We start from the raw sequence: 21,550 nt of genomic DNA, 5'->3' as shown, positions 1-21,550 counted from the left end.
AAATTCTTGGCTAGAAGGCTTTAAAGGTTCCTGTCCACCCCTTTCTTTCTGTAAACTAAGAGGTAAGCCGCCAGTTGGAAGACACGGCGTTTCCGTGGATAAACAGCGTAAAGTACTATACATTATGTAAAATAAGATGCAACTATTTTTAAAATACTAAAAAATAACGTTTGGGCAAATCTAAGTTAATCTTTTTGTACTATTACTTGAAAACCTCAATGTTGTGGTTTGAACTGGAAGCCTCCCAATTAAGGAAGTTGTACTCTCCGCACTAGATCTATAAATAATATTTATACACCCATGCCCATAATTTCAAGCACCGTCACCTTTATTTACCTGCAGTGACTTAAAGTTGTTAGTTAAAGATGGTGTAAGTTTACGCCTTTCTCTACTTAATATTTACTTACAAAGAACATATTTTTTAAGGGATTACAGATAATTTTAAAATTTTGCCATGTATAGGTATTTGGCTTTAAAGGTACGAGATAGTTGTGCACAAAAGATAGACTTGCGGAACCACAAGCTACTTTTTAAAGCTGACTGTATACTTGGTCGTTAGTTTATCCTATGCTTTCCTTTTAAGGATTAAATGTTTAAGTTACAATTAATTATTCCTAAAAATAAGATTCTTATTTATTAATAGTGCAACATAAAATGGTGGCTTTGAATATTTATATGTAGATGAATAAATTAAGTCTTCGTTAGCCCAAAAGTCTAATATAAGAAATTCAATGCAGGTTGAAACTACGACACGTTGAGGCGACTCCTCTATTTTATAGTGTTTTGATTGGTAAATATTTTTGTCATTAAGTGATTAAAAATTAAAGGTTCTTTAGTATTCCGCTTTTTCTAATAACTTTTTAAAACTTTTTCTGTGTAAATTATAAATGATCATGCACTCAACTGAGAGGGGCAATTACCTTTTACTTATTACAACTCGTTTTGTTAAATTCAAGAAGTAGTAAAGAGGAAGTGCAACGTTTTGTATTTCCTGTCTTATTAATAGCGCTATAAACTATTATAAAATTAGAGGGAATTTACCACTAGTAATTATTTTAAAGTAGGCTTTAGTTAATACTATTTATGTATACTTTCTAAGTCATTCCTAAGTTATGTTTCAACCACGCTTTTTTCAAAAGTTTTAAAGGAGTTTTTGCTTAAACAAAGTGTTAAAAAGCTGGTGAAACAACTCCATAGAGTTAAAAATGAGAATTCTGTTATACAATTATTCCGAAGCATCTATCTTATAACTTTTTTTAAGTATACACTACCTACTTCACAACCAAAAAAAATATTATTTTTAAGAGCAGTATTAGTCAGTAATAATTTCTCATAAATAACTATTATCTCATATCTTAATTTAAAAATTGTTAAATAAAGCGAATACCGCCAAGGTTTATAAAGGCCTTTTTTTTATCCATCATTTTAGAAGAAAACCTAATTATATGATTTAATTATTCACTTGAGCCATTAAAGTCGCATTTGAAAACAGCAACTTAATAAACTTAGTCCTGACCCTTAAAGGACATCTTTTTAGTTGCACATAGTCGCCGTCACCTCTTATTTCTCCTAGTCTTTTTGGGAAACGCGTAAACGTACAAAGGCGGAAACAACTAATTATTATTAAGAGCTAGAAGGAAGGAATATGTAAAACTAAATAATCGATCACAATAAGAAAAATTAAAACCCTTAAAAATAATGGACAGGATAAACTTAGTATTACGTTATATAGTAACTATCTTTGGTATCCTGTGAGTTTGACGAGGGAGAGCAAATGGAATTCTCTTTAATCTGTTTCAGCTTAAAGTTATTCTATAATCTCAAAACTTTTAAGTCCTTCTTTAAACTGTGAACTTGTTAATTTAAAAATATAAGCATTGAAAAGTATGCTAACTATCTCTACTATTATTATATTTATGACTCTTACATGCTACAGTCTACTTCCCAAAGGTCCATGAACTGTCGGGCTCATGCTTGGGCACCACGTAACTTTAGCTAGATTACAATTTCTTTAAATTATTATATTGTGAACTACATCTTTTCAACGCCTAACCATTAGTTTCTTTGCTGTAAAAGATCAGAAGTGAAACTTGACTATTGTATATGGATAATTTATCAAAGTTGATCCATTGAAACCGGCTAATCTACATATAAGTACTATCTAATTTTACACAGTTAACGAAATTACTAGGTAAGCCAGGCAGGGACTCAACATAGGTTTTTTTTTGTGGACTAGTTGTAATTGGGTTTCAGCCCTAGAGAAGCTTTTTTTATTATTGCTTTATTTAATTGCGTAATAACTTTAATCTTACAGTTCACGGTACAGTTGAAAGTTTCGTAACAATCAAAGTGCCCCAGCGCAGCGCACAGGCAAAAAAATTATCCAGTAAAATTTTGTGGCATACTTATATTTCATGGAAGAGTATTTTAAGCGGCATGTCGTTAATTAGTTTTAAAATTAAAGATCGCGTAGTCGAAAAGAGCAATGTTTGCAAGCATCAGTGAAGATAAAAAGTTACAAATCTCGGGGTAGGGGAAACGATGCTTCTGCCTCCTCTTGTATTACATATATGTTTATACGAGTTTAACTATTTATTTAAGGTTTTCTAATTGTAATAACTATATTTTATCACCCATGTGCACGGTTAAAAATTTTTATAGATTGTAGTAATATTATGCAAGAATTTTTTTTTATGGGTCTGTTAAATGTATGCATAAGAGGAAGCAGGTTGCTTAGCGGCCCCCAGCTAAAAGGTTGAGGTTATACCATTCATTTTAACGCTTCAATATAAGATATACTATTCAATAGCACTATTGTATTATGTATCTTTATATAGAACTATAACAGAACTTTGCATGTAAGCACCATAAAATGCTCTAAAACTGCAGGAATGGTACCGGGTACCGAAAAAAATTGCTTTTAAATTAGGTTTGAAAGAGACTTTGTAAAAAGCTGAAATTTTTTAATATATTTTGTGTTTTTTTTTATATAACTGTGCTTGCAACTTTTTCCTAGAAAAGATAGCAGGCGTAGCCACTATTTAAAACACAATAAAATAAAAAAGTTTTTTGTAAAAGAAACATTGTATCCATCACCTTAACAAAGTGGATATATGCAGCGAGTATAAGATATTTTAACATAAAACTAGGCAAGTTGTATAGCCCTCTAGGTTTCAAGTAGAGCAGAAGCGTTAAGATATATGGTTTATATTTTGAGGTAGGGAATAATGCTAAATGTTTTTTAATCAATTTTAAAAAAAATAGAGGTAGCAGGTCTGGTAAAATGACTGTACCTAGTAGTATGAAACATGACAAGCGGTTTTTATAGAATTTTAAAAGACAAATAAGGACATTATTTTTTTAAGTCCTTGACTATTTTTTATAAACAGTTACGTAGAATTATAAATTTTTAAACTTGCTTTTTCATACTTCAGAAAAACTGTAATATGCCTTTAAACCCCACCCGAGTTTTAATCTAGAGTACGTTTTACACGTGGGGGGGGGAGTTGTTAACTTTGCTCTAACGGCTGAGATTAGCAGTAAGGGCTGATTTAATAGAAAATATTTAACGGCAGAGATATCTGCGCCCTCATATGTGTCTTTACACTACTAATTACTTTAAGTACCTCCAATATCTTTGGCCCTTACAGGTTAAGTAATGATATAGCCTTTCTTTACTCACCTACTTTTATCAACTTCATGTTTGAAATTTGAGGATTTTATTCGGTATTGGGCCCGATTAAATAGTTAAAGGAAGGCATACCCTTTTAAATTAAACTATCCCTCCTTTTCCATCCTTTGCATAATCTAAAATATTTAAGCGTGTTTGAATTAACATTGTGATAAATAAGAAAGAGTTAAGATGTCATGAAAACAGAAAAACATCATATGGGACCTAAACTATAGAATTTAGAAGAATGAGCAGAATCAAAAGGTCCTTACATAGGAAACCCTTCTCTTAGAGCCATTTTGTTAAGTAATGTTTCTTCAAAAAGTAGAACCAGGAAATCATATTTGAAGTTATCAAAGTACTAAGATTTAAGTCGAGGTCGTTTTGTTCTAATTTTTGTACCATTGCCCTCGATGTTGTTGTATAGTCTTAGCTAAACTTTTTACAGCTTTAAATTCGTAACGGCACACATAAGAGAGGAGAGTTTGGGACGTATTTTTTAATTTACATAGCCCGGCAAAGTTAGGTCTATACTTGTTGTGCAGAGGCTAGTTTAGCAAAGTATCAAGTTGTGTACTTGTGTATTGTCAAAAGTTCTTGCTCAAGTTTCACCCAAGGGTATTACAGTTTATAACTTCTGCTGATGTAAAGGAAAATAGAGTTAACCCTTGGATTTGATTTGAACATCGATTTATTGTAAGGTTTGGTAGAGCCAGCCTCTTTAAAGTAAAAAGTTTATGGACTTATGCTATTTATATCTAACGGCGTGGTGCGTTTAAAGTATAAAGAACAGCATTCTTAATAATAAACAAGTTTTTCAGTCAACAAGTTAAGCAGAGGTTTCCTGTGATGTTGACGAGGCGTGGGCGAAATATATGGGTACTTAAAATAAGCAGAAACATGGGAAAGGGAAAACAAATCCAATTTGGCTGTATTTTATAATCTTTATTAAAGATTTGTTATTTTTACTGGAATAAAGAATCAACGTATTAAATAACTGTTCATCTATTTTTATTTGTATAAATATTTAGTCCGTTGCTTTAGGCAGAGGATAAGTTTATTAAATTTGGAAGTTAATATGTTAAGAATATCTTCTACTTTTGTTCCTTTAGCGTGATTAGTGAAAAAAAAATTATCCTTTTTCTTTATTATAAAATCCCTGCTACAGTGGCTATTTATGACACTACTACTCAACATTTCCCAGGTAGAGTTACACAGGTTAGACAAGAACCTTTTTAAAGAAAATAATTTTTCTCTATAACTTAAACTCAAGCCCAACTTTGGTGGCATTCGCGTTATCTTCTTCTCTAATTTCCTGTAACAATAACCATACTCTTAATAGATTTAGAGTTATTGCCCGAAGCTTGCCCTTTCTTCAGTGAACTTTGCATCTCGTACTTCCTTATTATATAAGTCATTTTTGAGTAAAAAATATGAAATATAATGAAAATATACAGTATTTCATTAGTTAGTTATGTATAAGTATGAGTACGTTGAAACAATTCTTAAACTTTAGAAAATGAAAACGAAGAAACTACGATGAACGGCGGCCACCCGGTCTTGAATTTTAAATTTAAAAGGCGCAGGTGGCAATACCATAACAATGTAAGTTCAGTACACAAATTCTCTTAAAGGTTTTTTTGTGTTAATTTTAATGCTAAATCTTGAAACCAGAGAGCTTTTAAGTTCTATATCACTAAAAAGCAATGAAATTGAAGCGAAGGCCCAAGAATGTATATAATTTTTAATCCTTTTTAACTAATTTTCTTTATTTTATCTATATTAATATGATCTGTTATCTTCAAACTTGAATATATTAGTATCTGAAGCAAAAAGAATCGGTGGTGACTATCGCGAACTAGTTGAGAACTATAAATTATTAAAGTACGAATTGAGTGAATTAAAAGCGCTATTTATCAAAATGAAATTGTCGCAACAAATAATTAATCCTTTGGAAGTCCACGGCCCCACTATTGAGGGTGAAGTCCAACCTTTGAATTATAAACGAATCGCTTTAGACATGATAGACTCTTCTCCTTTGGAATCCTTAACCTGCAGCGCACTCAAGACGGCGTATAAAAGAAAAAATATAGATTTTCCAGTAGTTTTCGAACGAGATCTAATTATTGGGCAAAGGTTCTTTTTCACATTTACTGTTAAAAATTAGATATCCAATGTGTGATTAATTGATCTTTAAGGATGTTTATTTTTTTTTTGGTTAACAAGCTGATTACTGTTTCTCTACCTTTTTTTGGTTCAAAGATTAACTTGATTTTTTGCTTAGAGACTTTGGACAAGTTATTACTGCCTTGGAAAACGGCAGCAGTTTTGTATATATCCTAACCTCTTTGAGACCAGGTGAGTGTTTTTTGTAGCTCACAACGCATTAATATTAAAAAAAACGGTCCAAGGTAATATTACTCTCGCGCATCACGTACTATTGACCTTTTGCTCTGGACTGCAGCGCTGCTACCACATTCCCGTAATTGTTCAAGTGTGCGGTAGTTTTCAGATACTCAATAGCGTTTCACGTATTACGAGGATTTTTTTTAAAAGATATCGAAAAATTTTACCTTGAAGAACTCGTATTAGAAGATATACAGAAATTATACCACGACATGGTACCGCAGATCTTATCATGCGGATTTGACCAAAACATCACCTACATCTTTAGCAACATACAAAATTCCCAGTAAAGTTTTTTTAAACTTCTGCGCTTCTTTGAATATCATTATAATCTTTTTATAGGTTTATGTATCCCAATATTATTAAAATTCAAAAGCTGATTTCGGTTCAAGAAATAATGGACTTCTACTCTCTTACTATAAAGTATTTTTGCACTTTACACTGCATTAGATGAGTCTAAACTCCCTTTTCTTAGCGATATAGCCGGTTTTGTCACACATCCCTCTTACGCCATTGCCGCCACTTTCGCATCGTCCATTCCCTCTTTAGCTACTCACTCGCAAGCATGGCGATGTCTCTGCATTTACTTTTGCGAAAAGGTCTACGCGGCGCTTTCGAGATTTAAGAGAGATCTCTGAAACGCTCTTAGGACGTTCACTACCGTCTGGCCCGTAATATTGCCTGCAATATTGGTGAGACCCCACCAGCCACACTGGCTCTAAAGATCTTCCCCGGCCTGAGAAGCGTTGGAACCAACATGTTATTGGAAACGGCGGCTAACAGCATTTTTATGGTGGATACAGCAGCAGTTATTCGCAAGAAGGTTCAGCCGCCGCTCTTTTTTATATTGATAATAATAATGTAAACTCACCCGCCTGCACAGATAAACTCGTGCTTAAGTGGAGGCAGAGAGACAATAGAAGAGCACAGGAAACTGGCAAGTGCATTAAGTACATACAAACAAGTGATTGTTGCTATTACAGCCGGCTTTGTGCAGGGCGCCATTATAGAAAAGGACGTCGCTATCGAGATGTTTCGATTCCTTTGTCCGACCAGTAATGCTTTTCATGCGCTCGTGTCGAAGTATGAAAATGGGCTCATTCTCTCTGGCGAGATGAAGAAAGAAGTGATAGCGATAATACAAGAGATTGTTATCTCATATCAGCGGGTCTTTTTTCCCTTCTCCATCAGTGTCTCTTATTTTTATTGTAATTGCAGGGACTGCAACTATAAAGTCGGCCAGATGAATTCCTAAACGGCAGTTTTTATTTTCTACTGTGCCTATTAGCCACGTGACTTCTAGCTAACGACCGAAGAGCTACCAGGCTTGCGGCAAGCTTCACGTGTATAAAAAGTTATCGGTTCAGCTATAAACAGGGTAGTCATTCGGTGGAAGTCTTTCTTTTTTTGCTTGTAAATTCGTGCGGATTTACATATACGATTTTGCAGTTGTTCATTTGACCAATCATTCGGTCTGTAATAAAGTATACCAACAATAAAGGAAGCAGAAGTAAGGCCACGTGTTTACCATGGTCATCTAAGGTTTTGAGCTTCAGGGCAATGTCCAGCATCGGCGTCCCCCACACCTCGAGAGAAACCATATTCGCTCAAGGTGCAGAGTAGTGTAGAGTGTAGGTGCATTTACTTTACCTTGTGCTTGTTTTTAAAGCTCCACGGCAGACTGCATCGCCACTGACTACTCGGCTGTTTCCTAAGAGTGCTTAAAAATTGCTTCCTTGCCGACTAGCAAGACAAATATTTTGATTTACACAAGACGTGCACAGCACATCTCGCTTAACTTCATTATATAGCTTGGATGAAGTATAGCACGACTCCGCTTCCGGCAGACAAATTGGCCCGTACCTCGCGGCCATGAGGCTCTGGTCAGGCTCAGCGATGGTCTGGCGGTCCCAAAATATAAGTTGCCCCCAAATATAGTGCCTACTGTAGTACTTCGGTTTTATGCCGTTTATATTGACCTGCAGGGGGGGCGTTACCACCACTGCGGGAAAGCGCTGTACTTAACGTTACTTTCATTTTACGGGGAAGATCTTCTCTTCTTATGGGGGCCGGTTCGGATGTGAACCCGTCAAAGGTGTTCCCAGTGGTAATAAACGCTTCTGTTGTACATCAAGCTAAAAACACGTGGATGGGTGAGGCTGTACTGGCGAAAACCTGTACTGGATACAAGCAGAAGGTAATCACACGCGGACACGTGACGAATGTCAGCCTGGTTGGGGACATGCATGAGGGCCTGTCGAACGCGCAAGAGTTGCCTTTTTGCTTCAGAAACGACTTTTACCTTTTCAGCAACCATCGCTTCAACTTCACGGCATATTATTGAAGGAATTCTCCTGTTATAAAAAAAATCGATTTAAAGCGAACAAAATAAAAGCCGGATCCATACAACAACCGTTTCCCAGAGCTGAGCAACCGGCGTACGACGGACTCTTCTCCGTTCCACAAGTAGGCGATTATCTCGTCGTCCGTCATGCGTCGAAGGAGGGGTTTACTAGTATTGACGTACGATCCCTGAACACCGTAACTTCGTTACTTACTACTATAAAGTCATTAAAGAGGAAAGGCCACCTGCTTTCTTAGGCACAGCTTAACTTTGTCCACCGTGATGACAAGATTTTGCAGCCTGTTCTGAAAAACACCTTGAGCAGCATCCACAGCATCATCCCACCCAAACGCTTCACTAGGCCTTTATAGTGACTATCAAGGGACAGATGTGTGAAGCTAGGTCTGCAAGGGGTTATAACTGCTCTTGGCTGAGTGCGCCGTGGCGGAGAGGGGTAGAGCCGTTATGGGCAAGGACATGTGGAAGTTTTTCTTTTTCAAATACTATATATTCGAGGACAAGAGATATGTACTTGATGATCCATTTGGGCAGACCTATTAAATCGATATCACCAACTTAATGCGTCTTGTTCAAGAGGAAACTAGGGTATACTATACCAGCTAAAACAGAGTTTTTAATGCCATGTTGCCCAAGAAACATGCGGTCCTGGTCCGTCAGAGGCTCTTCCCCAGCGCGCAGTAGCAAGGCGTGGCGGTTTAGTACCGTGTGATCCACCGATATAACCTTAAGCGTAACCACTTTTTGTACATAAAAATGAGATACGGAAATATAATGCGCAAACTTGCTGAAAAGTTGAGCTGTTGGAAAAGTACAAGTAACTTTGCCGACAGGAAGCAGAGGTGCATAGGCAGATGGCTGAGCGGTACTCCTCAAGACTTTCTGTCCTGTAGGGCCACGTTTCAGATATGACAAACGGCAAAGCACCCAAAGCTTACACGGAGTTGTAATCAAAGCAAAGCTCTTCTCCGTAACAAATGTTTCTGATGGTGTAGATTCCCAAAACATACGAGCCCTTTACAGCCGTCACGCGTATATCGCTGCGTGGGAGAATAAGGCGGAGAGTTATAGTTAAAAAAACAGTGACAGTGCAAGCAAAGGGTCTCCACCAATTAGGATCGCAGCTGTGGCTAAAACGACTCGTGTAAGTGCCGTAGTGAGAGGGGTCAATGAACAAGACGTCATAGCCCTTATCATCATCTGTGTGTCTTTCCAAAATGATGTTATAAAAATCTAAAAGGGTGCCTTTCTTGCAAAGTTTCTTAAGTGCGTCTTGCTTTTCAAACCACCGGGAGGGGAGATAAGCCTGGGTACATATGTAAGTTAAGGATTGTGCGCCCCTCAATGACTCAGCTATGACCTCCCCATAGTACTCGCATACAAATGTGTTCCGGGAGATCCCCTCGCTTCGGATACAAATTATTCCCTGCATGCGAACATTGAGCGGCGTTTAGGTAAACATTTATAAACGTCCCAAAAACCTGCCCTTTAGGGAAGATTTTAAAGAAGTTCAAAGAGTATTTGGATAATCTTTTATAAAAAAAATAAATTAAAAACGCATGTGACTAAAAATTTGCGGATGGGGCTTACTTGTACAATAACGTGGTAGCATACTTTGTAAAGTAATCACGATCAGTTTCGTGAAGTATAAACTTTTTGACCTCGATAATAGCGCGAAGTGCATGCCGCATGTTCCAAGCCATGTCATCGGGCTGTCTACGTTAAAAGGAAAGGAGCGCATAATCGAGGTGTGAGCAAACCAAAGGAAGAACCCGTTGATCGTCGCTACCAGAGTGGAGATAAAGCGATCAATACGGGAAGTGACAAAAAACTGAAGCCCGTAATTAATTTCAATTCGTCCAAATTCATTCCTCGATAATGTGGAAAATAAGCAGCTGCCAGGAAGCACGCATTTATTAAAAGAGAAAACAATACAGAATTCCGTGAGCTGTACTATCGCACTGGAGGCTTGTAATTTCAGTATTTGCATTTGTTGCATTTGTTGTAGCAGAATGTAAGGTACTAGCGACAGGCGCTTTGGGTGATACTAAACTGCCGTTTTCGCAATTGCGTTCCGCTGCGTAGAAGGTTTAATGCCAGATAAAGGCAGAAAGCAAAACCGGCGGGGGCGCTTACATAATTCATATTCCACCAGTGTAAGAAAAACGTTTTTGCGAGTGTACGGGTCGAGCCCCCAAGTATTAGTTTTAGCCAGATCGCCGCCAGTTGTAGCATTAAACTCGAGAGCCAACTTGAGCCGCTTCCCTAGCCAAAGCAAGCGGATGCGAATAAACCACTGAAATTTACGAAGAAGAGGATCACGTATATACCGCTTGATATGGACCGGTTGCAACAGTTTATACCGCACGTACAAAGTCCTTCTTCGCATTCAACCCCTTTGATGTAATCGGGACACACTAGTTCCGAAGTGGATGGGCTGCAACTATAAATTATCGCTTCAGTTTCGGAAAAGCTAATAAATACCTTATACTATACCTAGCCTCTAGCAAGTTTATTGTACTGCAACAGTATTCATAATGGCAATGACCACGTTTATTAGTTTTCAACTTTTCCATAATTAAATTATCATCCAAAACGGGTACATAGCTACTGACTTCGCTATAAGGGCGGACCTTAAGCACCAAACCAAAATAAAAATATCGAAATTTGATTTATGAATTAAAAACGTGCAACTAGACAGATGGATTAGCGAACTTCCTGATAAAATTTCTTACCTCCAAAGGAGTAGTGATCCAGTCTCCTGCCTTGACGGCCTGTTACCAGTAAAGATAACTAGTTGTGCTGGAATAAAACAATAAGTTTAAGTTAGTTACCTCATAATTAGTAAAAGGGGCGAGGAAAGTACATTGCTTCGGCTTTGGGCTTGGAAGCGGACGGGGCGCTTCTTCTGTAGTCACACAAGTAGGAGCCTCTAACACGTTAATCTTTTGGAGGACTCGGTATAAACCAGTGCCTAACTTTTTTAAACGCAGGCCTTATGATTTTAGGTGCAAGAATTATAAATAAAAATGCAGTGCGGATTTAACGTATAAAGAAAAACCCTCTTTCCAAAAATACGACTGCTTAGGGTTAAATGAAAGGCAATTGTTGCAAAGAATTTCGAAGTCCTCGTATACTTTTTTAACATTATACTCTTCTTTATCATTTTTAAAAAGTTTACTCCTCATTGTTTGAAAGTCCATTGGTTGATGAACATATTTATAGTAATTTTCAACCTATAAATATTTTATAACTTTTAACTACAGTTGTAGAATAGTTCGTTTTAATAATGTACAGTATCAGGGACTGGCAACTGAAACAATCCAGTTTCGTCATAGCTTGAGAGAAGTTCTAGAAATAGCTTCGAATTAGAAGCAAAAGCGGTATTGCTAGAGTAACTATCCCCTTTCGTTTCTTTTTCCCTTTCTTTGGCTTCCTGTATCTGACATAAGAAACAAGTCCATACCCTCTGTCTATTCAGTTCTTCCAATCCAGCGCATGAAATATGGTATACCAACTTCCTCGAAAAAAAAAAATTAAGCAGGAAATAATGTACTAACCTGCTTCCTGTAAAAATTATTCATAATATTAATAGTCTTTTATTTATTAACTTCCTTTAAGTCAGAATTATAAAAGATTATAGTTTGTTAAATGAAAATTCTGATGTTAATAAGTAAAGTGTAACTATAAAAAAATACTTTGCAACCGGGCGACGAACAATAAAAACGGTTGCGCCTAGTTAAATGAGCACCATCGCAAATAAAGCAAGAAACAATTTTTTGATTTTGCTTTATCGGTTTTTTCTTCATAATAAGCAGCTAAATAATACTATAATGACTACAGCCGCTACGGGCAGAAGACACCACTCAAGCTCCTGGCTACAGCGGTTCTGATTTTTGTAGCGTGGTAAAGATCTTGTGAGTGCTGTTATTAGAAATCGTTAAGACTCATTTAAAATTTTAAAACTCTTCGTCTTTAAGACTTGCCCGTAATTGAATGTTCTTAAGTTATTAAATTTTATTTATCTAAACAGAAAAGTTGGAAGCCGTCACCACTTGACAACTATACCAATATCTAATTGTTTAAATGCGCAGAGATAGCCAAGACTACTGTGTGTAAAATTTATTGATCAACTTGATGCCCAGAATAGAAACTTGAGTTTGAAACATGTTTTAGCAAAGCTAATCAAAAATGCCGTTAAACTACTCGAAAAGATGGCACAAATTATATAAAATTCTTTCGTTACTTTACCTGTTGCTGAGCTTTGTTATGGACTGCCTACGGGCTACCTAACAAAGACTTGAGGACTTTTCAATTAGAAACATTACACGTACTAACACAACGAAAGTGCTTAATTATTATATATTCGAACAATATAATTAGAAGTTAATATGTAGAACTGTTATTTTAATAAAACGTTGAGTTTCTTATTAGGATATTGAGCTTCTCTTGGTTAATAAACTAACTTAAAGATATTAATATAAGTTAAAAAGGAAATTTTAAACTAATTCGTACTATTGCAGAATAAGAATCGTTTTAAAATATCTCTGTGCTCGGAGATTAGCAACCTTTCTCGGACCGCTCCCCCAAGTATTTGTCGGAGAATTAGTTTTAAGCTTTCTGCCTAAAACAGATATTAGCATAGTTCTGAATGTCGAGTGTTAGTAGAATTTTAAAATTGAACTTGCTATAACACTAAAGGTAGAAAAGTTAACTCAATTACCAAAGCAAGAGAAGCCGAAGGCCGCTTATAAACTAAATTATTTAGCATAGCATACATTTATGTCTATAGATAAGTTAAAAAGTTTAAACTGAAATGTAACTAACCTTATCATGCACTTGTTGATAACCTTCATAAATTGTAATAGGAACATGATAATAAGTATATATAAATAATATAAAATGGAACATAATAAAAAGAGTGAGAGAGAAATGATAAAAGATAAGAGCATTCATATTTGTGTATTAAAAATTTTATAGTGAGACGCATTATTTGCTAGTTAATTATTACAATGGTAAGTTAAAAAATAAAATTATAAATTGGTATTCTTTTATTGCTTAGTATTAATGACTCTTGTAGGAGTGAACCTAAAAGACAATTTTGACGCGCAGTAATTCTATTGAATACATAACCCTCTCTTTCGTAGTATACAACCGTAACTTAGCTTCGTTAAGAGAAAAATATTTTACTTTGACACAAACAGGTAGTTATCAAAATGTTTTTTTTCCTTCTTTTTTCTAAGTAAATTTTCTGAGGCTTGGTAAACCGAGTGGAGACCGCTTAGCTTTAGTATGAGCGCCTGTATCTCCCGAAGTAGAGTCATGATTGTCCCGAATCTAAGGGCTAGAGGAAGCTTATCGAGCCCTGGAATTTCGCCATTCGACCTAGTGTTTCGACCCGAGGCTTCTGGACACACCAACCGGCATTCCCGTCGACAGCTCGGTTTTACCGAACATAAGCTCACCACCTAAGGCAGGGAGCTCGTTCCGTTTTCAACGGCCTCCTATTAGCGCTTTAGTTTAATAGCAAGAGTTACGTATGGTGATGCATGTCTATAACAATTAAATACCAGCAACCGCACCCTGAGACTATTTGTATACCCAGATCTACTTGAGCATGTCGGGAGAAGAAGCTAAGATCCTGGGTGTAAGAGACTTGGTGAAATTTTTTTCTTAAAACAAAAGTTACAAGATTGGTATTAAAAAATAAAACCTGGGTTTTAGCTATCTCGCTCTGTAACCTCTAAAATTTTCTAGTTCGTTAATTGCGATGAATAAAAACATAATTCTATACGGCGAGTCAAAAGTGGAAGGGAATTACAATGATGCTGATGTGTAAAGAGGTGGAAAGTTAATACCTGATACCAGGCCCTCCTATTTCTGAGCCCTCTGCCCTAATGATTCGCCCGATTAATTATTTTTTAAATTACCCACATGTATATAGGAAAGCTTGAGTTTCGTTTATTCTTTTTATGGTTGGCTTTCGTCTCTTGTTCTGTTCTTGTCTTTCTTCTAGTTCTTGTTCTTCATCTAGTTTTCGTTTTGTAGTTGTTCTTGGTTTTTTTTGGTTCTGATCCATTTGTTTTATTCTTACTAACTAGAATATTTAAATAAACATAATTTTACTATACTTATTTCTGGTTGCACAACGCCCTTCCATCTTCGTAGAAGTAACTTCCTTTAGGGTCGCTACAGAAAGTAGGTTGACCAAGATCATTAAATTTAGCAGATCAATAAATATTTACAGAAATAGCAAGCCCCCACAAAAGGTTACCTAATTTTTACCTGTTCTTTTGTTTCCTGGCTGAAACGTTTTTGAGGTATAAGGGGTCAGTCTATTTATAGTGTACTTATTTCCACCTTAAATTTGTACATCTATATCATCACTTTTTATAGCCCCTACTTGAAATACTGCCATTTTAGGAATAAGAAGAGATCCAAAGCCGCGAAGAGATAATAAATAAAATTCGTATTAAAATGCACGGGTAGTGTGGTGAAGAGGATATAAGGCGGGGCGCCATATAATTAGTGCAGCTTCTATTAAGAAACCCAAAATAATTATAATTATGCTCAAAACGCTAAATGATTAATTTATTTCTGAAGAAATCCGAATTATATAAGTCATGAGAGAATGAGATATGTAACAGGCTGATACATGAAGCCACCCTACTGGGTTTTAGTGTTATCGTCGGAGCTCCGCGTTTAAAGTAGTGAAGCGTATCCTCAAGGGGTTAGACCCCCACTACAACTCTCGCTCAAACTTAAAGTGCAGACAGAATGAGTAAATATATTGCAAGCCTACATTTCTTGGTTTAGACCGCTATTTTGAGGTGAACATTTGTATAGATCGATATATTTTTTACCTGTCTCGCCCTTATTAATACAGGCACTACGATTAACCCTTTAGTGACACCGCTAGGAAGTTTTAGGATCAACATACATTATTTTAAGTTAAGACAAGCGAATAAACATTATTATTTAACTTGTACAAACTACTTTTGGGATAAGCAGATTGTTCAGTTTTTTTACGCTTAATATGTAAGGGAATTCGTATTTAACTTTTTTATGTTTTTTAGTAGTTTGTGCTATCTTCAATATTCTATGTAATTTTTTTGTGGATGTATATGGTATTAAAATATTCCATTTATTTTTTTAAGGCCTTAAAGATTTATATATTGTTTTGGTTTGTCATAGGGTTTCTTTTTCAAAGTCCAAGTTATTTTTTACTACCCCCCTTAATACCAATTTAGATTACCATCCTATATACATTTATTTGTGATAAATGTTTATTGAAAGGTAACTAACTTCATCTCATAAAATTCTTCACCAACGAATCTCTTATACATTTTTTTTTAAAAGTTCACGGGATAATAATGCTAAACTGTAACTGCTTCTTTTATCGGGTGTAAACACGATGTCCGTTACTAGAACACCGTTGTTTACCAGTCTCGCTAGATGGATGGGCAGGAGGATATAAAAACTTTCTCTTCTATTGTAAAGATCTTAACTATAGATGATTGTTGGCTAAAAAGAGTTAGAGTGGTTAAATATAAAATTTACTTATATTTCTTTAAATCCCCTAACAAAGGCAGGGACTCAGGTGTTAATGTTTACGAATGAAGTTGAGTGTTATAGTTTTATTTGGATGTTTTTTGATCAACTAATAAATGGAGCTTGGATTTAACTAAAGTTGTTGTTAATGTTCAGCCATGATACTCCCTCGAAGTAACAAGAATAGCAAAATATAAAATGCAAGCATTTATGGACTAATATTAGTTTTCCAATAACCTTGGATAGTTAAAATTATGGGATGCATTGATCGTCTAGTGTTTGCTATAGTTTATATTAAGGCTATCTAAACTTTTTTTATCAAAAAAATTTTAAATTTATGGTATATAAGACTAGTAGAATCCAAAAAATATAATGAAGCTTTTACACTTCTTCCTCTGCTTCATTTATGGTTAGAGAGACCAATACGGGTGTGCCCCAACCCCTTTAAGAGGGAGAGTGGGACTTAAGCAATTATACAGATTTACTTTACATTTATCTACCCAGAGAGTGTTATACTATAAAATTTTATATATTTTCATAATCTATTTTCATAAACGTATTTTATTAATATAGTAATTTTTTTAGTTAAAATTTTTTTTTACCTTGCCAAGTCTGCACAAGCGTTTAATTACTCAAGTTTTAACTATTATACAGACAAAAAAAAAGTTAATTTAATTAAAGATCAGATTACAAAAACTTGCCTATAAAATTTAAATTAAAGATAACTCGAGAGAACGAAAGAAGCATTGGGGCCTTAAATTTAAAGGCTATAGAAACATGTTTTCTTGACTCTAAATTTTACCCTATAAGGGGTCGCGAGATGCTTACAAACCGAAGGCTGCAATACTGAAGCTAAGTAATAAAATATAACTCCTTTTTTTGCTACTAAAAATAATATTAAGACTAGCCAAATTATATTAGTAATTAAATTAACACTGAAAATTATAATAATAAGAGAATAGCCAATAATTATTCGTACTAATAACTATAAAGTTGGCGGTAGGAGCATACTAGTAATAACAACAGTGATAATAGTGCTATATTCAGAAACAAGAAATAGCTTCTATTACTAGGGACTAAAAAAATAACGAAGTATCTCTTAATTTTATCAAGAAAGATAACCTTTCCATGTCCGTGCAGAAAACTTAGCTCGGGGTATTAAAATCTAGCTTTAAGGGTGACTAGAAAAAATTGGTGACTTTTAAACGACCGAGAGATTCAACACAATACTTACCATTTGTCTTCGGGAAGGTTTTAAAAGGTTTAAAAGTTGTATTATTTAAAAATTAAAATTGTCTTCCGAGTGAGATTTTGGGATGCGGATAAGTTTAGAAAAATGTGTATTGTTACTCTCCATTCTTGTTAAACTCAAATTAGATTTTTTTTAAAAAATTCTTAAATGTGGGATTATTTGTTGATTGACGTAAAATTTCTAAGGAATACTAAAAAAATGATTAGTGCTTTAAACTTAAAATGAACGATTTTGCGTTTTAAAACATCACTGTGTAAATTGGAGCGGCACTCACGCCTTTAAACTTTACCATAGAGATTTGCCAAAGTAATGCACAAATTGCATAAAACGTACTGCAAACTACCGAATGCAATTTCTACTTAATAAAAGTTCCGCTTAGAAAATTATATCATTTTACCAACAATAGTTCGATGCAGGTAAATTAATTAATATTTTTTATGCCAAAATCTTGTTAACTAGCTCTTAATGCTTCAGTGAATAGCTAACAAATTTAATAATCATTTATTTATAAATATATTCTGCCACCCAATAGTATGAAAAAATAATTTAAAGCTTGTGTTTATTGCCAGTGAACTTAGCGAAAAAAAAACTCGAAAGCAATTTTGCTTTCGAAAACCCCAAAAATATGGAAATAATTCAATTACTTAATATATAGAAATTAAATACATTGATCGATAAAGTGAAGCAATATTAATTAACAGGCACATCTCTTACTAACTATCTAGAAAAAGGAAAATTATTTGAAGGCTAGGGTCAGCCTGCATTCACAAACACACATCTACAACCTGCCTACCCACTTCCAAACTAAAATACTTCATGAGAGCATTTTAAACGTGTTTTACAATGAGGGTAGTGTTCAAGGGCATTTCACACGTGATTGGCTCGCACACCTACCACAGATTTTTTTCTTCCTTATTTTGTTGCACGGCGGGTTTAATGCGCCTGGCGAATCTATAGTAACTAATAAATTTACGGTGCTTCTAAGTGTTTCAACTTACCTATATTATATCACCATCTTACTTTTAAATAGACTTTATATTTTCCATATTATATATACCACTTTCTATCTACATTATATTACTTTACGGTCTGTAATATATAAGTCTTCAGAGAATTACAACCCGCTAAGTCAACATAAAACAAAAATTTCAACAGCGCATATTATTTGAAACAAAAATGCAAATGTTTTAAAGTCTTCTGGGCCGCTCTAAACGGAGCCACCGTAATGGATCCAAGAACACAAAATGCGGGGACATATGTGTACCAAGTAACACTTGTAAACGCTTTCCTCTTTCAGTACTGCTTAAATTTGTTCTTAACAAATATAAGATGTATATATTAGTTTACTTTGTATAACAAATTGTGCAATTTAATGTTATTAACCTTCTATTTGCACTAAAACAGGATAAATATAGTTAAAGCGGTTATAATATGTGTTTCAGTACTGATTGTTAAAGATAATTAAAAAAAAAATTTATCTATGTAAGTAGTTGCATGTATTTACAAAACTATATCTTTTTTAAAAACATTTAAAAAAAATTTTTTCTGAGAAATAAGTAATTACTAATTTTTAATTAGATTTGTTGAAAGTTCTTTTGTTATAAAAAAAGAAAATTTGCTATAAATTTTAAGAATAAACGTAATAAATTTAAAAAACAGGTCAAAATACAAGAGAGTTATAATAAAGTATAACTTAAGTAAAACAATTACAAGAAATAATTAGTATTTATTATACGTACTCGTCCAATATACCTATTAGTTGAACTTTAACTTATACCTTCGTAACCAATTACCCTTTACCATTATATATAAAGATATCGCGTTGATATAATAAGTAAAAAAAAATCACTTGTTAGACAAAGAAAATAAAGCAATTTATTGAAAGTAACTTTCCATTTTTTATATTACTCTTACTTGCTAGCGCGCATGCAATGCATTAATTGTAATGAGCCCTAAATGCAAAGACTGCTAAGTGTCCAAAAAGTTGGCGGCCATTAAAAGATCTAAAGCAATATCTGACTCAATAGGAAATTCAGGAATTTCTGTGGGACTATCGGTGTATCTGACTTTGTAGTAAAAATAACAGCAAACCTTTTCCAATATTTTAGAGGATATTTCCCTAAAGTTGATGGCATTTGTTTCAGTTTCAGAAAAATTCCCTTATAAATTTATTTATAAAGTTAGTTCCCTTTACAAGAAAACTGTAAGCTGCTTTTAATTAATACTACTAAGTAAAATTATAAAAAAACTCATGTTTTTAAAAAAATACGATAACACACCAGGTCCACTTAGTATAGCTTTGATAGTGCCGGAGACAATAGCACATTTTTTTTCAATATAAAAAACATGACCATCCAAACAGCAAAGTCGCACATACTCTGTCTGCTCCTCAAACATAATTAAAACTAAATGTTTTTCTCAAAGATAGAAAATAATTGATCCATATGACTGGACATTGTTGCCTTGTATATAACAACTATTTGACCTATAACAATAGAAGTTTATCGTTTTCTGCTGTTTTGAGAGGTTGTTAGATGCTACATACCATCCTTAATATAACAGTTTTTTATTAACAACAGCGCCTATCATAAAAAATTATTTTTGCCCTATACTTTGTGACAACTATATTTATTCTGTTCGGTCACCATTCTTGTTTTTATTATAAAACCTTGTTAATAATTTATAATTATTAACATGAAAGTAAACATGGGAGCTTAGAATAAATGTAATTTAAAGAAATAATTCTTTTCGTTAGCCATTGAAAATTAAATTTTTACTAAGTTGCACTTGAGAAGTCTCAACGTAGCCGCTTTTATGTACAATTTCAAGGTTTTTGTGCCTAAATAAGTAATATAATATTTGGTCACGTTCAAAAATATTAAAATTTAGAACCTGGAATATAGGATATTTATAGCCTATATGGTTAAATACAAACAAGTTTCATAGTGATCTCCAAGAAGCCATAAATACTTTTTTTTAATTATAGTATATAATTGTTTAAAATAAAAAATAAATTGTAAAACGTTACGCTAGTAGGATTTTTTTTTCTTAAATTAAAGAATTGACAGTGAAAAGCTTAAATAATTGAAAAACCAAAATGTATGTTTTAAAATTAGTAAAAGGTCTCGTGGCGATTAATTTGATTTCTATATATTAAAGATGAAAATTAAGCACACTATCACTGAAAGAAGTTGAAGTATTGGTTAACAGTTTGTGTTAAAACGCTATGGAGAACTGCAATAGCATGGTCACCACCCAAACTGTAAATATCGAATTTATTATTGCTTTAGTAGGTTTCATATATAACAAACAATTTTAATTGTGCTATTAGCCAACAACTTACTATTGAGGAGGCGAGCATTTAATTATTAATAGTCTTTTTCTAGCTTTTGAATTTTTAAGCTTTGATTTGGGATAACATCTATAATTTTAAATTTTGTAACAAAAAACCAAATTGCGTGCCATTCCGTAGCTGTCGACAAACGGTTACTTAGTACAGTTTGCTGTTTGTGTATGGCGATGACCTCGCATTGAAGGACGGTTCACAGAGACTAACTGAAGGCTCGATGTAAGACAGCTTCTGCAAGCTATGTTAGGACTCGAAACCTTAATAAATAGTTTCCTTCCCCCATAAGTTGGGCGTCCACTTTTTGGCGTGGTCTGAAATCAACAAGCTATTCGCTTTCCGAAGGCAATCGATGTGCTTTACAAACTGCCAGTTTTTTCTTAACTGAAAAACATAGTGGAGTTACTTGTCCCCATACGGACAGGTATCAATTTTCTGAGTCCCTTAAATAAGACACTTTTTCTGTCTGGTATTACCGTACATCACTGTGGCCAATTTCGAAAGCGTCGTTATCATGGTCCACATAACCCGCTGACGTCACTCAGAGCGGTGTTACCGCCTGCCAACCGTATGTTTACGGTGCCCTTGAAGCTCAATAGGAAAAACTGATGGGGATATCACTACCGCCAATGAAGCTGAGGTTAAAAATGTCGGAAACAAGCTACAAGGCCGTGCCTTTGACTGGCAAGTCATCAAATAAAAAAGGCAAATATCGTCAACTGCTTTCATTTCCACGCATGTCAGCGATAGCCCTAGTCTTTACATGGCCATCTGGTTCTTTTAGGGTATCCTGTCACGTGGTATGTTATAGCTTTTGATATTATTTAGTTGCTTAGTTTACCTTCTCTAGCTTTAACAGCTGAAGTACGCATAGGTTTACCTTTTCGCAATGTCAGGTGAAAGTGCACGTCCTACAAGCTCGCTTTCCTCCCATATACTAGGCTTAAAGGTCTTTAACATTGA

The 21,550-nt window shown here is 34.6% G+C and overlaps 2 protein-coding genes across 2 annotated transcripts; one reads left to right on the top strand and one right to left on the bottom strand.

Moving 5' to 3' along the window:
- The first annotated feature begins 5,339 nt into the window (after positions 1–5,339).
- Positions 5,340–7,309, top strand: LOC135144892 (tryptophan--tRNA ligase, cytoplasmic-like). The gene is made up of 10 exons (XM_064077021.1): positions 5,340–5,403; positions 5,491–5,806; positions 5,955–6,028; positions 6,082–6,171; positions 6,227–6,362; positions 6,419–6,499; positions 6,552–6,675; positions 6,726–6,899; positions 6,960–7,244; positions 7,295–7,309. Exons 2-10 carry the CDS (start codon positions 5,592–5,594, stop codon positions 7,307–7,309), a joined length of 1,194 nt encoding a protein of 397 aa, XP_063933091.1. The 5' UTR covers positions 5,340–5,403; positions 5,491–5,591.
- Positions 7,310–7,318: 9 nt separating this feature from the next.
- LOC135144878 (uncharacterized) lies at positions 7,319–12,162 on the bottom strand. The gene is made up of 26 exons (XM_064077004.1): positions 12,137–12,162; positions 11,734–12,005; positions 11,500–11,674; positions 11,273–11,433; positions 11,174–11,212; positions 10,935–11,071; positions 10,769–10,881; positions 10,575–10,703; positions 10,374–10,515; positions 10,211–10,309; positions 10,029–10,154; positions 9,920–9,968; positions 9,799–9,864; positions 9,548–9,744; positions 9,377–9,478; positions 9,223–9,325; positions 9,038–9,164; positions 8,842–8,974; positions 8,666–8,783; positions 8,490–8,608; positions 8,252–8,430; positions 8,108–8,196; positions 7,876–8,055; positions 7,727–7,819; positions 7,605–7,662; positions 7,319–7,550 (listed from the first exon to the last, which is right to left on the bottom strand). The coding sequence occupies exons 3-26, from the start codon at positions 11,639–11,641 to the stop codon at positions 7,459–7,461; spliced, it is 2,793 nt and encodes a 930-aa protein (XP_063933074.1). The 5' UTR covers positions 11,642–11,674; positions 11,734–12,005; positions 12,137–12,162; the 3' UTR covers positions 7,319–7,458.
- Positions 12,163–21,550: the final 9,388 nt, after the last annotated feature.

This window comes from Zophobas morio, unplaced genomic scaffold (genome assembly GCF_036711695.1).
Source record: "Zophobas morio isolate AGI-343-1 ecotype UQ-CSIRO unplaced genomic scaffold, CSIRO_AGI_Zmor_V1 ptg000110l, whole genome shotgun sequence".
Classification (NCBI taxonomy): domain Eukaryota; kingdom Metazoa; phylum Arthropoda; class Insecta; order Coleoptera; family Tenebrionidae; genus Zophobas; species Zophobas morio.
The sequence above is the reverse complement of the archived record's forward strand: the minus strand, read 5'-3'. Positions and strand labels throughout refer to the sequence as shown.